This window comes from Podarcis tiliguerta (genome assembly GCF_965153285.1).
Source record: "Podarcis tiliguerta genome assembly, chromosome: 9".
Classification (NCBI taxonomy): domain Eukaryota; kingdom Metazoa; phylum Chordata; class Lepidosauria; order Squamata; family Lacertidae; genus Podarcis; species Podarcis tiliguerta.
In genome coordinates this window covers 38,690,641-38,708,342 of record NC_139542.1, presented here as the reverse complement: position 1 = coordinate 38,708,342, position 17,702 = coordinate 38,690,641, and the positions used below count along the sequence as shown (strand labels likewise).

General features: G+C 38.1%; 1 protein-coding gene across 5 annotated transcripts in view; it reads left to right on the top strand.

Moving 5' to 3' along the window:
• The window catches only part of FBXW7 (F-box and WD repeat domain containing 7), a 116,729-nt gene that overhangs the window by 51,223 nt on the left and 47,804 nt on the right, over window positions 1-17,702 (top strand). Inside the window, exon 1 of one of the 5 annotated variants that reach the window (XM_083457318.1) lies at window positions 3,828-4,174. The exons of the other annotated variants lie outside the window; for them this stretch is intronic. Within the exon in view, the coding sequence (XP_083313444.1) occupies window positions 4,028-4,174 (147 nt within the window). The 5' untranslated portion in view covers window positions 3,828-4,027. Of the gene's footprint in view, window positions 1-3,827; window positions 4,175-17,702 lie in introns of those variants that run through there. 5 annotated transcript variants of the gene reach the window in all.

Genomic DNA, 17,702 nt, shown 5'->3' with positions numbered 1-17,702 from the left:
GAGTATTGTACTTGAATTTGGGCTTATCATAGCTGAGCTATAGATACATAAGTAGGGAGGGGTTTAGGCATGTCACATTCTTTGAAACTCAGTTGTCAACATCTTCAATGAGATTACAAGGTGGTAGCTCAGACAGTTAAGCTTGTTGCTTATTAAAGTGCAGCATACATACCTATCTTTTTGTTTCCCTGCATTTGGAGAATGATAAGAATATTTGTTTGGCTGTTTTATGGTATATTTTGTTTGAAAGGTGTACTGGGGTACAAAGATGCAATCTGCCACTGAATTCTTGAAGAGCAGCTGTAGTACTTCTTTAACAGCTGGTACTATCCTGAGACGACCAAAGAGTTATACTTAATCATGAGATAAATCATGTTATAGCTGATAAGGATTGGACTGACATTTCTCGAATGTTTGCAGAATGCAAGACGATCATTGGGGTTTGTGTTACATATTTGAAATACTTTCTGAAATATTTAATGGAGGAGGAAGACAAATGTTCGTGAAATGTTAATTTGAAAGCAGGTAGGGCAAGTGAAGCAGAAGTTAGGATTTAAAACAACAATACTTCCCTGTTCAAAATATACTCAACAAATGTCTAGCTAATGCATTTTTAAAAACATATACAGTGGAACCTCAGTTTTCTAACATAATCCATTCCGGAAGACTGTTCAACTTCCAAAACGTTTGAAAACTGAGGCGCAAAGGGCGACCTGCCAGTTCAGTAGAGAAAATTGTGAAAAACAACAGATACATGCAGCGGAAGCCATTCAACTTCCAAGGCGCATTCGGAAATGGAAGTATTTACTTCTGGTTTTTTGGCGTTCAAAAACCGGAACATCCGGTAACGGAGAGGTCCGAAAACCGAGGTACCACTGTACTCTGTTCTCTGCAAATGGTAGCGCCTTGTACAGTTAACAAAGTTGTGCATATTACTGCTTAGATTTTGAAGCCTTTCCCTTTCCCTATGATTCTTCATTTCTATGCCTTATGAAATATAACAGTAGCACAACCCTTCCTGAGGTCAACCAGGGAAGCAGGTGAGTTATAATGAGCAGACCAATATCATGAAATCTCCAGTGATAACTGGGACACACAGCTTTGTGATGTACAGTGGTACCTCGGGTTACATACGCTTCAGGTTACAGACACTGCTAACCCAGAAATAATACCTCGGGTTAAGAACTTTGCTTCAGGATGAGAAGAGAAATCGTGCTCCGGCAGCAGGAGGCCCCATTAGCTAAAGTGGTGCTTCAGGTTAAGAACGGACCTCTGGAACAAATTAAGTACTTAACCCGAGGTACCACTGTATTATTCTCATCCTGTGGAATACCTGTTTTAAATCTACTCACTTATCTCCTACCAACAATTACTTCATGTGGGGTGTGTTACTGTTACACTTAATGTGGCACAGAAATGAGAAGCACTTCTGCACTCTGGTCTCCACATAAATATGTGTAGTGTGGCCCTTAGGCCAGCATGTCTGTCAGGAGCAGTAAAGCAGTCAGGTTCTGCAGAATTTGAAGTGTTTATTAATTAGGGAGTGCAGTGGGTTGCAAATCACATTTAAAAGAACAATTTGCCACCCTGATTTAAGTTAACATTTAATGGCAAACATTTTTAAAAAATCTTACTTATGAAAAACAACTAACTTCCAGATTGCTTTGTGTCTCATAGTAAGTATCTCATAAGAAGCAGTATGAGTAATGCTAAATGTTGTAGTGATCACTCTTATCCATTTGAGGGCAGATGCTCACAAGATAAGAGTTCTGTTAAGTTTCACTGTCTCCAGCTTGCAAGTGATCTGTTCAGTAATACTTCTCTTCATTGTAAACAACTTTTTACTATATGGTCAGTGAAAATTCCATTTTCATAATAACTTAATTAAAATTTCAGCGACTCCCAAGCGAGTTAATTCCAATTTCGATAATGGCCCAGCAATTTCAGTATCAGTTCTCAGCCCATCACCACTTTTGTTTTTATACACTCTACATAAATTTTGAGTAATGTAATGTATGGGTAACACATCATGACTAGGAATAGCTGTTGCTTTGTACCATCCCTTTAAACTCAATATCATTTTTAAATATCTGAGTGGTGATCCAATCTTTATTAGTAAGCATAACTAAGATTGCCCTCAGTGCCATTGGAAATTTGCACAAGGATGCTTATTATTCCTAGGCTCTGAGAATATTTCTTCTGTGCTTCCTATAAGGAGAGCAGCATGATGCTGGCAGCCCAGCTCAGACCCAAAATTTATAGGATACTGGAAAATGGACCATCAGCCTTCATTCCTCTGATACTTTCCCTTGCATTTATTCCTGCATCTCCCCAAACTTCGTCCACAACTTCCTGTTTTCTTAGTTCCCGTGATTTGCAGTGTCCCTACTTGTTTATCCTTTCCCACCCCAAATGGCTGCAACTTTTTTGTTTGTTTGTTTCTGTGAGGATAGCAATCATGGCTATTAGCGTCATAGCTTGAAAAGAAAAATGCTGACTATCTTGTGCTATAGCTTGTCCTCCTAATCTAGGTAAATACCATGAACGATTTATTTATTTAGTTAATTGTTTTACATACTGCTTCCTATTTCAAGAGAGATCTGTGCTTTTACAAAAAAGAATGAATATATGAAATACACATTCAAAACGTATTCCACATTTTAAGCAGCGTGTTTAAAGGTAAAGGTAAAGGGACCCCTGACCATTAGGTCCAGTCATGGCCGACTCTGGGGTTGCGGCGCTCATCTCGCTTTATTGGCCGAGGGAGCCAGCGTACAGCTTCCGGGTCATGTGGCCAGCATGACTAAGCCGCTGCTGGCGAACCAGAGCAGCGCACGGAAACACTGTTTACCTTCCCGCTGGAGCGGTACCTATTTATCTACTTGCATTTGACGTGCTTTTGAACTGCTAGGTTGGCAGGATCAGGGACCGAGGAATGGAAGCTCACCCCGTTGCAGGGATTCGAACTGCCAACCTTCTGATCGGCAAGTCCTAGGCTCTGTGGTTTACCCCACAGTGCCACCCGTGTGATTAGGCAACAGTAAATAGCTCTAAACTACGTGCATAGGTAAAACAACTGAGAACTACAGAAGCACATCATATACAAGGCATCAAAATGCAACAGGGAAAAGCTACTCCTTTTTGCCTATCTCTCACCTGGAGAAATGCAGACACCTTTTCTCCTGAGGAGATAGAAACCCTCTCCTCCCAGTCAGACACAGCCACCAGTTACACCTTACATTCATCAACTCATGGGGAGCATCTCGGACAAAAATAAGAAAAACCAATATTCATCAAAGAACAATAATGAGCAAATTAGTAAAAAAGGAGTTGGCTCTCATAGTGACTCTGGGGTTGGCAAATCCACTAAATCGATTCACATTGCGGCTGCTGTCACTGTTCTGTAAGCAAGAGATAGAGTCAAAGTTGACATAGTCCTGACCGTATCTTGCTCATTCTGAACATAGGCAAGACACTTCATATTAATACGGTACTGCATTCTTATATATAATCCCAAACATGAAGAGGTTTAATTTCTCCTTACATAATTAGAAAATGTTATGTTGTATTTTGTTTCAGGTTGTTTGATCTGAAGGTATTAGGGCAACGTCTCCCACTTTTAAAAAAATCAGTCAAAACCATAACTTACGCATTTGATTCTAGTTTGAAGCTTTGCTATTTTAGTTCTAAGCAATTGCATTTTTTTTAAATGTCACCTATTTTGACAGTGTATGTGTTAGTGATACTGCATGGGTGGGCCAATAGCTCTTTGATTGGCAGGGACAGTCTGTCGGCATAGTCGTTTATAATTCCGCTCTATACTAGGAGAGCTTGCACTTCACTAAGCAGCAGACAGGTCAAGACACTTGGTAGGAGAGATTGAGAAGATTGAGACAAAGGAAAGCAGGCCTTGGGAAGCAGAATCCTTTGCTTAAAAACCCTCAGTTACACCAGAAACCAATTTTGTTGAGCTTCTTAGTAATGCCCTTTTGTTACAAACAATTCTGGACCATGTGAGAACTGTACAATGTCAAAACCAGGAAAATCACCCGTAAATCATGGCCTGGTTCCTGTTGATCTTCCAAGTACAAAAACGCCATTGCCCCACCAAACTGTGATGAAGATATTTAGCATCAGCATCATTGCGCAAGGCCTTCCTTTCTGTCGTAGACGGGTAAGTGCTATTATTTTTGTCCCCTTGCATGTGAAGGCCTGCTGTTGTATACTGTATCTTTAAGAACCATAGCTCTAGCGTGGCAGTTTCGGTCCATGAAGGATCATACGTTATTTCCCTTTGCGATTTTCTTGTGGAACCTACATAATTTGAAAAATCATGTATATGTGCATGCTTTAACAGTATGTTTGGCACATGTAGTTTTCAAAGATTGTTCTCCAATTCTGTTGAAGAATAAATTAAAACATCAAATTGTAAAAAATAATTATGGTGTCTTTGCAGGATAAGTCATTCAGTGCTGCTGTGCGAATATTTTCTTTGTAACTCCTTACATGAAATGTTTCATAGATAATACAAGCTTCAAACTTTTGTATTAAATAATGCTGTTGGGGAAATTAAGTGTACTTTGTTAATTTGTGTATTACAGAACAACACTGGCCCCTCTGCAAATGGGGCTCCTGCAATGGAGCCAGTAGCCTTTCATTTAAATTTAATTGTGATTTTAAACACTTTATTACAAGTAAAATTCAAAACTTAATTATATGTTTTTTTCTTTATGTCTATCCTGAGTGGCATATCTTGTTCAGTGTCATAATAAGGGTCAGAATGAGATGTCTACTTCCACTTTAGGTTGGAGTGGCTAGTGGTTTGAGCTGCTTGCCCGTGTGTGTGCTACAGTTTACTTTAAAATAACATTTGATAATGCCCAGCAAGCTTTCTGAAAATTTCAGATTTATTTTCTATAGCAAAATCTAAAGTTCTCTTCAGTAAAAACCAGCTGGTAAAGAACATGGAAGCAAATTTAAGTTCTAGAAATGAATGACACTTTGAATTTCTCCTAATTACTTAAACCTTCAATTGGCTGATGCCAACTTTCTCCTTGTTTGAATTCAATTATTAGGTAGCAGTCAAATGTTTACAGTAATCCTTGCAAGTAAAAATACTTTTGTTATGAGATCTGACAGTTCATGTCTTATGCATCTCTAGCACTAGTTATATTCAGCTTGTGTTGAGCACATTACTATAAATGGTCACAGAACACAACAGTTAGCCATCTGATTATTCTATTACTTTATGAAGATGCAAAGTAGGACTCAGTGCTAGTTACTGGTTTCTTTGTATGAAAAATGCTAGATCTTCTTACAAAAATAATATTGTGAAGAATTAATAGTGTATCAACTTAAAAATGTATCTCTTAAAATTAAAGCATCCACAGATGTGCTGTTTTATATTCTCAATTAAATGAAATAGAAGTTTCAGGCTACAAAACATTTATAAAGAAACCCATGCAATTATACATGTATCACACTGGTAAATAAGAATGGTATTAATCTCATTAAATATTGATGACTAATGTGTATATCAACTGTAAATTACACAGTGCATACTATAAAATTATTTTCTTTCCACTTTAAAGTTTCCAGTAACATGCACTATTACTTAATAATCATTATTTGGCATGTATTTTTTTCTTGTGCATGGCATAGGCATCCGTTTAGGTGTGCTCATTTCATGCCTTCTGTTCATGGTTCATGCTACCTTTTGAGCTTCTACAATGACATACCTGACTGTAGTTTATGGTCTCTCCATCAAAGTATGCACTCTTATGAACATGGTTTAGTGGAATTTGAAAGCTGTAGCTACCTCTGATTGCTGGCAACTTCAAGTAACTTCATTTTTATTTGTCTAAACTGATGCCCTTAATTTTAAGCACATAATGAAGGTTATATGTGCTTATTCAGTATTTATTTGGGAATTTGCAGCTAGTATTTGTTTCAATGGGTTATAATCCATTTCAGCAGTAGAGATCATTTCTCACATCACTGCTCTACCTTAAGTAATATACCACATGCTCTGCACAAAACACCAGATAACTTTTCTCAGTTCTCTACACTATTAGATTTTAAACATGACTGGAATATTCCCCAAAATGAAAACTACATTTCTTCGTTCACTTCTGTGAAACCATACTAAAATGTGTATGACAATACAAATAGAATTTAAATTTTAGTCAGTTTAAATCTGAGAGATTTTTTTCATTGCTATAGGGTTTTTTTAATAAAAAAACTTTCAAATCCCGTGTCATGAAAATAGTGAGACTAGAGGGATTGACATGAAAAGTATATTGTGATATAGAAATACCCTACTAATGCTATATTGCAGGTAAATCTCGGACGTATTGTGCTAGACTTTGATCACTGACATGCAATTCAAATGTTTTGAGCACTGCAGTGAAATTTTCCTTTAGTTTTCTTTTTAAAATTCTATGATTTTAGCCTTGAGCAACCCAGCTACCTGATCTGCACCATCTGGGTGTCTTTTGTGCAAATATGTTAATATTTACCTATCTAGAATTTAAGAAAGGTGTTTGGTTACATTTCCATTTTATTTGTACCGTGATCCCAGGAGCACATTTAAACAAATACAAGGGTTTGCAACCTGTTAAATAAAGTCTAATCCCCCCGCCCACCCCCAATTTGAACAACAGCAGTTTCTTTCTTTATTTCATTGCTCTACAATTTGGGGAACTTCTTTGAGCTCTAAAAGTTACTTTGATTTTGATTTTTTTCTTTGAAGCCCAGCTAAATGCCTGGAGTTAGTTCTCTGACTATGTCTATTGACGGACACTTTTCAGGGTGTTGGATAGTCTCTAATATAAGAAACACACAATGTGGAATGGTGCTCTTTTTTGTAGGGCGTGTGTTGTTTTGTCAGGCATACATAAGTATTAATAGCAACCACATTTTGTGATTATGGATGCCCGTGCAGTCAAAATATCATTATTTATGCACTTAGAGAGCAAGTATCATTGGACTTCAAGGAGCCTTAAGGTTTAGAGAAGTACATTTTATTTGGAGGGGGGAAACCCAAAGGGAGAAACCCATAAAACAACCAGTGAAGACTGACCATGTTTGGTGTGCATGGAATGTTTATTGATCTTTGGAAGAACAGAAAACCAAGGTGAGGGAACATAATGGGAATAATGGGCTGGCTGGCTGGAACCATAAGTAGGACGAAACTCTTTGTTGGAAGGCTCCTCTTGTCTTCATTATAATACCAACTTTTATTTATTTATCAGATTTGTTACCCACCCTTCACAATAAGGGACTCAGGGCAGGTTACAACAATATATCATGCAATTATAAAAAAATAAAAAATCTTTCATTCAAAACAGTATAATTTCAACAGAAATACCTAAGCTAGGGTTGCAGCTAAGTAGGTATGGGCAAATAGGTCCATGCTGTATTTTTCTCATTTTAAAGCTTGTTCCATTTGCCTGTCCATTTGCAGTTTCAAAAAACTGTACCAAAATTCACATACATAATTCCATGCATATTGCTCATAATATTTGTGTTGTATACAGTGATGCCTACTATCAACATAATATATGCAGACATTTTCCCTTACCACATTTTGTACATATTTCCCCAGAGAGATGTTTTGGGTGTGTGCTCTTTAATTAGAGAACTGCATCACAAAATTTGAAGCGGTTCAAATTTTGAAGGATAAGCTGTATTCCAGTTTGTGTATTTGTTTATGAAGTGCAAATTAGGTGGGTTCACATGAAAATGCAAACTGAACCAATTTATCCCTCATCCCTACCCTAGATATACACAACCTACGTCTCTGAAGCCTAGCAATTATCTCTTATTGCTCTGCTCCTGAGATAAATAGTTCAGCACTTGTTTCCTCTAAATGTCTTCAAGACATACTTATCCCAGCAGTTCAGTTTGTGGAGGACCTTTAAGGTAGTGAGAAAGCTTACATGGTACAGAGGAAAAAGTAGCCCTGCCTTATTTAACATAGCTCTTTGTCTGTCTGAGAAATATTTACCGGTAATTGCAAATCACCGCAAATGAGGCAACTCCTAGTTTTGAATATGAAGCTGTCTTCTTTTCTGTGTTTCGTGATGAATCATAGGAGCAACATGATAATACAGTGGTACCTCAGGTTACATACGCTTCAGGTTACAGACTCCGCTAACCCAGAAATATTACCTCGGGTTAAGAACTTTGCTTCAGGATGAGAACAGAAATCGTGCTCTGGAGGTGCGGCAGCAGCAGGAGGCCCCATTAGCTAAAGTGGTGCTTCAGGTTAAGAACGGACCTCTGGAATGAATTAAATATGTAACCCGAGGTACCACTGTATTTATAAATGCCCTCAAATTCTATTAAACGTTGGTTCTGACCTACATTGTTGATGTTTCGTCACTGATAAAATGAACTTGTACTTCTAATTGTTCTGAGACTACAAATGGTGGACATTCCCCAAAGGCAACTTTCTATTAATAGCACCACCGTATGTTTTCTTCTCGTGATAACACCAACAGCTGACAAGAATGCGGGCAGTCTTGACTATTTGCTTTAGTACTGCTGCATTCCATTCACATTTTTCTCATAGCACGTTTTCTTCAGCAGCACACTTAGAGAGGCTCCGCCAATCCCAAGATACTGCTTTCAGGAGTGAGGTGGTCTTCCCGCTAGTCTGACTATAAACAGAACCCTACTAGCAATTGATTTCATTTCAGATATTGAGCCTTTGCTGGCCCAATTTAATCTGTGTATGTCTTCTGCAAACATTCTGCCTTCTTACTGAGCTGCGCATTTGGAATGTTTGTTATGTATACACTTTGAATTTTCAGAATTGCACCCAAGCACCCAACATTCAGTTTTATGAAATATACTAAACAAGGGAGGAATCTTGAGATGAGGGCAACCAGTGGATTCAAATTACAAGAAAGAAGATTCTGACTAAATATTAGGAAGAGCTTTATGAAAGTCAGAGCTTGTTTGACAGTGGGACGGACTTCCTTCGGAAGGTGGTGGACTCTCCTTCACTAGAGATTTTGAAACCGAGGTTGGACGGCCATCAGGGATTCTTTAGTTATGATTCTTACATTGCAGACAGTTGGACTTGATGACCCTCAGTGGCTGCTTCCAGCTCCTCAATTCTATGAGCCTGTGATTAATAGCCAGCTTCTGGGATGGTAATTGAGCCCGGCTTTCACCTTCTTCTTGCAAACAGCAGTGTGCAACACTGTTCCTTCTAATAGTGAAGGAAAAGCAAAATGAGTTTGTTTGCACCTGCAAAGAGCTTGGTTTTCATTCATTTTGCAATAGGGAGTCAGGAAGTGGAGTGCAAAAATGGCCATTTATAGGGTGCAGTGAAAACTTGAGTTCATTTCTTTTATGATTATTGGGCACAGATAACATGTGATACTGTTAGTGCAGACAGCTGTTTCTGCTAAGCCCTCTAGCATGCAATATATAACAGTAACAGTAACAGATGTAGTCTAGGATACCTTATGTCCATTTTTAAAATTGTATCAACCCACTGCTTTTTTCCTTGTCTGCAAACCTTAAATCTGCCATGCTACATTGTTGACACATTTTCACAAACGGGATAAATAATTTTCTTTGCAGAAACATTTACATTGGAAATTTGAGAGTATTTTTGGAATCCTTTGATATTCCACCAGCGCAATTAAATGATTCCTAAAGAAAAGAAAATTCTCACCCAACCTAAATTTACTTGTTTAGTGGAGAAATTTAACTCTGGCACCAGTGCAACAGTTTTACTAGATCTTGTCTGCTGTTAAATTCAATTTGTATTTGTCAGATTGTACTTCAGACAGTTATTAGTTGCTTATTATGTTTAAGTTGGTGCAAAGCTTTTATCGTTGCTGTGATTTCTCTTCATCTATATTTAAACTGGTACCAATTACTGTCAAGTTACATTTTCATGGAAGCAGGGGATTTATTCCAAATTGTGATAATCTTACTGGTTTTATTTACTTAGACCTGTAAATTTGCTGTTAACACATTGCAACTCTATCTTTCCCTATACCAGAAATTAAATCAGACCATGAAATACATGATTTGCAAAAGACAAAAAAGTACTGAATAAAGATGATAAAAGGCAAAATAAAATGTATAGATACTAGCATTAAAAGCACACAAATGTGTGAAATTATTACATTTGAAGATTAGTTGCAACAGAAAATGTTGTTGCATTGACTACTTCCTGCTTTATGGTTTGTAGGTGAAATTAAAATAATGTGATGGAGTTAAATATCACTTTCCTGTCTTTATTATGTATAATGCAAGCAATATAGATATTGTTAATAGTTTATTCTTGTAAAGTGCTGTGAAGCCAATATAGTCTGCTTATTTTTCTTTACAATGATCCCAGAAAATCCATGTTGTGTGAAACCTCTGACATTGATTGACTGACCAAGCTGGTGTGGTGGCATATAATTTCCAGTTTCTCATGAAATTTACAGTTTGCAGTCTGGTTTCTATGAGAGACAGGAAAGTTGTCATTTTGTTGACTTTGCAAAATGTACAGAATCCTGCTGAGCAGTGGGAAAAGATCTCAGGATCCTGCGTCCACAAATTTGTTCCGCACATTTGCCATAGTGAATTGTCTTCTCTTCTCTGGCAAGCACAGAGCTGAGCCTATACCACCTCCCAAAGATGGAGTTCCTGAGCTTTAGAAGGTAGAATATCTTCTCCACATGAAGTTGTGCTCTGCTTCTGGGTTGTCAATCATATCTCAGATGCCCACATGATGACAGAGACAAGACCGTACCTCTTTGGTAAGATTGATGACCAGCATCAATTTTGTCGGGATACCAAGGCTAGTCAAAAATCTGAGGACCCCTGCCCTTGATACAGGGAAGCTCTCTGGCAAGGAGGCAAAGGAACCTAAAGGAAAGGACAGTAGAGATTTATGCTTGAGAAAATGGTCAAAGAAGTTAGGAAATGGAGGGAAGAATATGCTTAACATCTAGAGGGGCTCTGCAATTCAAGAAGATTCAGTCCAGTTCACGTTAGTGCTGCTTTGAATGTAACCCACTAACCTCACTCAATATAACCATCTCTTATTTGACACACCATTACAAGTACGCAATGCAGTTAGTTGGGTCCTCTAATAAGGATTCAAATCTGCTAGTTAGCAATCCAGTGAAACAGCGTAAAACAGAACCCGTAATTAAAAAGCAGAGATTCAAGATTGTAACTGGAATGAGTCATTTGATTTATTGATGTGTAATTCTTTATTTAAGGTAGGAGTGGGAAACCTCAGGTGTGGGGGACATACATGGTTTTTCAGGCTTCTCTTTTGAGCCTGTGGCTCTCCCTGGGCCCCACGCCTCAATGCCCTTGCTCCACACCCTCCTCAAGTGCTTTTGCCTGACAGGAAGTGTCCTTGAAATGCGGTAATGCCTCTGATTTTATGTGTGTAGGAAACCACTGACTGACTGAAATGTAGCCTGTAAAAAAAAGGTAAGAGATGCTTCTGTTGCTCCACTTACTTTTGTCTCTGGCCATGCTCACTACTGACATGTCACCCCCAGAAGTTTGTTTATAAGGCAATGGAGCCCTCACATCATACCTGCATTGAGAAAGCACCCAACTCACTTTCTATGCCAACTGAAGATTTGCCCTCTGTTTAACTTCCTGCAGCTCATCTACTTGTGAAATAGCATTTCTAAGCTCCATCTCATATTAACACATGGGAGTAAACTTATAGTTACCAAGCAGGGGTGTGGGACCTTCAGCTGAGGGAGAACATCTGAATAAGTGTTGGTAGGCAGCAAGCAGAGAGAGAGAGAGGGATATTTTTTTTTTAATTAAAAAAATACATTTTATATTGATCGGAACTGGATCAAGGGATGGAATTGCCAATCTTACATCGATTTTATTACTTAAACAGACAAACTCATTTATGACATAGATTATTGATTACCTTAACCTGAATCAACATAATTATTGATTACCTTAACCCCCACTTTTTTCTCACCACATTTTTCTGAAACATTGTACCAATCAGAGGTGTACCTTGGGGTTGGCTGCATTGGCCCTTGTCGACAGCGCAGGCCAGGGGGTGCAAAATCACTTCCCTCTAGGTGCTTCAGCAGAGGAATTTCTGTAGAGTTCCCTCTCCAGTCAGTCTGTAGTGGGGCTCCCCATGAGGACACACCTGCTTGACTCTCTGTCCAGGGGGGCTGATGTGGTGATGGAGAAACATCAGGTGAGATGTTTAATTTAGCACAGCCAAGTTGCTTTTCCCTGGTTTCTTTCCTACATTGACCAGTTTCCAGGATGTGCATGTTTACCCCAGAGAGCAATGGCTATTGACTTGAGCAGGGCTTACTTCTGAGTACAGTGCGCAATCAGGTACAGCCTCCAAACTAGTGCCTTTCTGCTGGCGCCTTGTCGGAAGTAATGAAAAGGCAAGCGAGGTATTGCCAGAAGTTCCTGCCAGATTTAGGCTGCAGTCCTGTGCACCCACTTTCCTGGGAGTAAGCCCCATTGAACTCTGTGGAGTTTACTTTTGAGTAGACATTTATAGGATTGCGCTGTTAATTCCTAAGTTTGTCATTATTGAACCATGTTGGGGTTTTTGGAGGGGGGTCCTACATCCCCTTGCCAAGGGTGCAAGGGGAGCCTAGGTATGCCTCTGACAACAATGCTTACAACTCTGAATCCACCATGACACTATTTTCATCTTTTCATGTTCTTTAGCATCTTTTCAAAAGAAAAAACGTAATTCCATTTATGCTGTTGATCTCAATTTATCATCAAAACTGCTATGGTCTCACATGACTGCTACCGAGAAGGAGTTTGCACAAAAGTGGCACAGAGTTAAACTTGCCCCATATCAATTAAAGTGTTTGTAAACATTCAGTGATATTGAAGTACTACTACACTTAACAGTCATGTGTGAGAGTCAGTTTATATCCTATAACCTGTGTGTGCCCAAGTTACATGTTATATTTGTGTACTCTTTACTGCAAGGAGTTTAGGGTAAATGGAGTGTTTACAGGGGAGGGGGTATCTTTCAGGTACTGCCAAGCCCTTCAGCCGTTAGACAGCTGGAAATCTGTCTAAAGGAGACTACCATGCAGAACATACTTCCAAATGTGAATATTTCTGATTTTCTGTTTACATAAACACACTATAATAGCATGTGCTAATGTTTTAGCTGATTACGTGCTTTTCACTTGACTGGCAAGTTATATGTTGAGCTGCTCTTCTATCAGTGAACATGTAGGGGCACTGTAGTACTATTTTTAAAGTTCCCTAATCTGCAGATATTGCCAGAATCGTGCCTGTTCTAATGATTGAAGTAAATTAAGTACTGCAAAACCATATGTACGCTGTTGTCAATATTAGATTTTCTTTGATTGTGTTAGAGCAATTTTCTGTTGGTGTGACATAAGTATATATCTCTGTATTATTTATATGTTGACTGCCCAACAACAGTCTCTATAGCTGACGTAAAATTGAATTTTTACTTTCAACTTATGTATTCTACTTAAAGTAATGGATGGAGGGGAAATATGGAGGGGAAATATGCCAATACAACAGAGGCTAATATGCTGTACAATTCAAAGATTTTCAAAATTAAGAGTGGCAATAAACAGTACTCATATGTAATTAACATTCAGCATAAAACTCCAGATAAATCTTACATGACTCTAATTTAACACCTCATTTCCAAGTATCATTGTGAATAAGGAGGTACAGGATTAGGTCTTCATTATGCTTTGCGAAAGTGATAGTATAGAGATGTCTATCATGTATTGATCACACCCAAATACATTTCTAAAGTACTGTAAAAATTTAATGGACAAAAATGACACGACATTAATTAATATGAATCATATTTGTTTCACAATTGTATCCACTTCTTTTTAATATTTCCTCCGTGGAAAAATATTATATCTAGTTTTGTTTCTCTTTGGCAGTGAATAGTTAAAATTTATTTTTGTTTTATAAAGTACAATCTCCCAGATGCTAAGCAGCCTTTGAGAATTTGAGATTGTAGTTTGTTAGAGTTACCATGATGAATTGGGTTGCGTATTTATATATGCTACGCTCCTATATTTAGAGTGTAATGAAAAATAATAAGTAAAGAAGTACGGACTATGGAATACAGCGCTATATGCCTTGGAAATGATCCCTAGAATGAAATGTCCGACAGAGTTCATTAAAGAAACTACACTTTAAGAAGAAATTTTGTGGATTATAACCAACACGACTGATGGAGGAAACCCATACACTGCTTTCACTGATCTACTGCAAGGATAGGGAACTAGTTTCAGTCCAAAGGTGAGATTGGAATGTGGCCAACCTTCTGTGGGCCAAAGGCAGACGTGGGTGTGGCAGAAGTGTGTTCCCGATTGTTCCTTTGCAGTGTGGTTTAAATTTGGCAGGGATCAGATGAACTCAGGAGCACTAGAGACACTATTTGGAGTATAATTTAGTTGGAAATATTTGAGATGGGAAAATAGCTCCAGTTTTGTAATACAGATGATTTTATCATTGTAATTTGGAGTTTCATAACCTGCTTTGGATGGAGTTTGCCTAGAAAAGCAGTATAGAAATAGGTTAAAATAGCTAACATTTTGAAATTTTACTAATTTTGAAATTTTGCTAATACCTTGTTGATGTATGATTCACTAGCGAATGCATAGCTAAATGATGTAATAAGAGGAATATATTTTTTATAAACCGTATGCCCTTCAGAAACTACTTAGTCCATTCTCAAATTTCTGGGCTTGCAACATGCAGACAGAAAACAATTGTCTTGTTGGATCAGTCCAATTTGCATCTAATCCAGGATTCTGCTTCTAACACTGGCCTCTCAAAAATTCACAAGTAGAGCATGACGGTTATGGCTACCCTGTGGATAGCGGGGGAAGGATTCAGTGACTTGCATAGTTTGCCACCCCATGACTAAGAGAAAAATGGTATAAATATGCAACTTAAGCTAGTGTTGCATATAAATTACACACAATGTAGGATTTGGTTTACTTGGCACTAAATTGTAGCCACTGTGTAACAAACTTTTTGGATTTCTAGTTGACCAACCAAGTTACCTGCAATCATGCATGGTTTTGAAAAGTCATTACAGCGGGATCACAGTTTGGAAGGATACAACCTTTTACTATACGAAGGGCTCTTTAAACTATTTTTAAAAGTTAACATTAGAAGATTGTAATTGCTGTTCAGCCCTCAATGAAGCGGCAAACTTTTAAATAAGAGAAATAATGTGTGCTAATTCATATGTGTTTCCCTTCTCATAGCCCCCTGTAGCTGATGGAGTGGTTTGTTAATGAATAGCAAACTTTCATTAACAAGTTGGTGTCTTTTTGGAAACACACTGAACTTGCAAATGACCAGAATGGCACTTGGCATATCATTAGTGCATCAGGAATAAGCTGTAGAAAATGTGAAGAATTGGTTCATGCAGTTTAACAAAAGTACTTTAGAATTTAGGCTTTTCATTAGATGCTTGTGCCCCTTCTTGAGTCCCCCCCCCCCTTTCCTTTCTCTCCATTCTCTCGCTATCTGTACAGGCCCTTCTTTTCTTTTTTCCAAACCTCCCCCACCTCTGTTCAATGGCTAATCTGCAAAGTTCATGCTGCAACTGCTTCTTTGAGTGGGAGCGTTGTTCTGCCCATTTCGTACCAGCTTTGTTACTGTGCAGTATTTTTCAGCTGTTTGCGCTCATTATCATACAGCTGGTATTTAGAAGAGAGAGGGAAGCAGGCAGAAGCCACACTGTCTGCAAGTATAAGAAGTTCTTTTGCAAGTGGGGTGCTGGCAGATGGGGCATGTGTTTCCAACGGGTTTTGCTGATAACAGACTGCATTAAAAATCATTCTGAGAAAGTCTTAAGGTCAGCCCTATGAATTCAGAGCTTGAGAGGTAGTCAGCTTTTGGAAGCCCTTTTTAGAATATTAATTAACCCAGCGCATGAAAGTGACAAATGGCTTGTTTACATAACTGTTATTCCTCCTGCCTCTATTATACTTTTTCCATTTAATGGTTTTACTCTTTCAACATCAATTAATTTTTATCATACCATTGAGAGGCAAGGTATAAATATTTTAATAGGTAAGCGATAGCGGTAAATTTGGGAAGGAGCCCACAGGTCAATGGAAATGTATATGCCTTGCATGTAAAAGGGCTGCGCTTCATTCCCAAGCATTTCCATCCAAGGGATTTCACATAGCAGGACTAAAGAACCATTTTTTGTCAGAGTAGATCATACTAGGCCAAAAGTCTCACTCATCCATTGGTATGTACATTTAGGGTCAGTGTTTCAGGTTGAAGTTGGATTTTAACTTAGGTTTATTTATGACAGGGCAGGGAACCTTCGGCCCTTTAATTTCTGTTGTCCCTGAGTATTGGCTGTGCTAACTGGGGCTGATGGCAGTTGAGGACCACAGATTCCCCTCCTCTGATTTACACAAGCCACTTTCATAAATGATACCAAATACGTGGAAACAATGCTATTGATAGCTATGTCATTTCTTCCCAAACAAATCTTATTTGCATTATCTTTCTCAATACCATTCTTTACCCCCACATTCAGATTACTTATAACAGTTTTATTACAGTTTTATCTGGCTCCATAAGACTCTCTGTCTGTATTTATCATAGTCATTCAGGTATCTCACGTTGCCTAATTGCAGTCAGCAGACATCCTTTAGAAACATCCCCCCACAAAAAACATTCCAGACTGATATAAATGAAATGATTATTTAGATTAATAACATTAATCATTGTACTGATCATATTTGACTTATAAGTGATATGGAAGGTTGGAAGGTGGAAGGTTAAAAGATGCAAGCAATGACTAAGCACTACATTTAGTGCTCCTCAACTTTCTCACATTTTCAACAGGAAGCGTTACACGAGTTAAGTGAATCCCTTATAATCTTGTTGTCTTTAAATACATTGTTATCTGGTCTTTTGCATTAATAAAGCAGGGCAGAGGTAGAATTTGGCTGGCTATGGTTCATGCAGATATATAACATTCTAAAAGCACTTCAGTCTCATCACCACAATCCTAGTATTGCATCTGATTTGTAGCACAAGATGCAATGGCCTCATTTACCAAAGCTGCAGGAGATTTGGCAAGCTTTTTTATGCATCCTTGCAGCTGTGGCCTCTTTCACATATAACCATGTAAGCTATGGTAAAGATTTGGTGAAAAAGCTCCCCGTCCTCTCATCTTTCAGCACATCATCAAGGAGGAAATCAGAAGCTCTTACTTTTGTTTTAAGTAACTGCAGTTTATCATTATTTAGAAACCTGTGACAAACTGTGGTTAATCTTAACATTGGTTTAGGGAAACAAGTCAGCTTCAAAATCTTGCTTTATGACTGGGTTGGGGAATCTGTGGTGCTCCAGAAGTTGTGAACCATAATTCCCATATCCCTGACCATTTATCATTGGCCTGCTTGCTAGGAGTGATAGTTGTTGGGATTCCAACAACATTTGGAAGGTCTAAGGTTATTATTTATTACATTTGTTGCTCACAAAACATATAAACCATGTACAAAACAATAGAAGAAAACACAATAAATACAAAACACAATAAATACAACTATTAATAAATAAAAGTGCAACCAAGCAACTTCACCCAGTAGCAAAAGTTGTATCAAAACTAAAAAACAACAACTATACATCCCCCATACCCTCAGAAACACTGAAGAATAATTGATCTA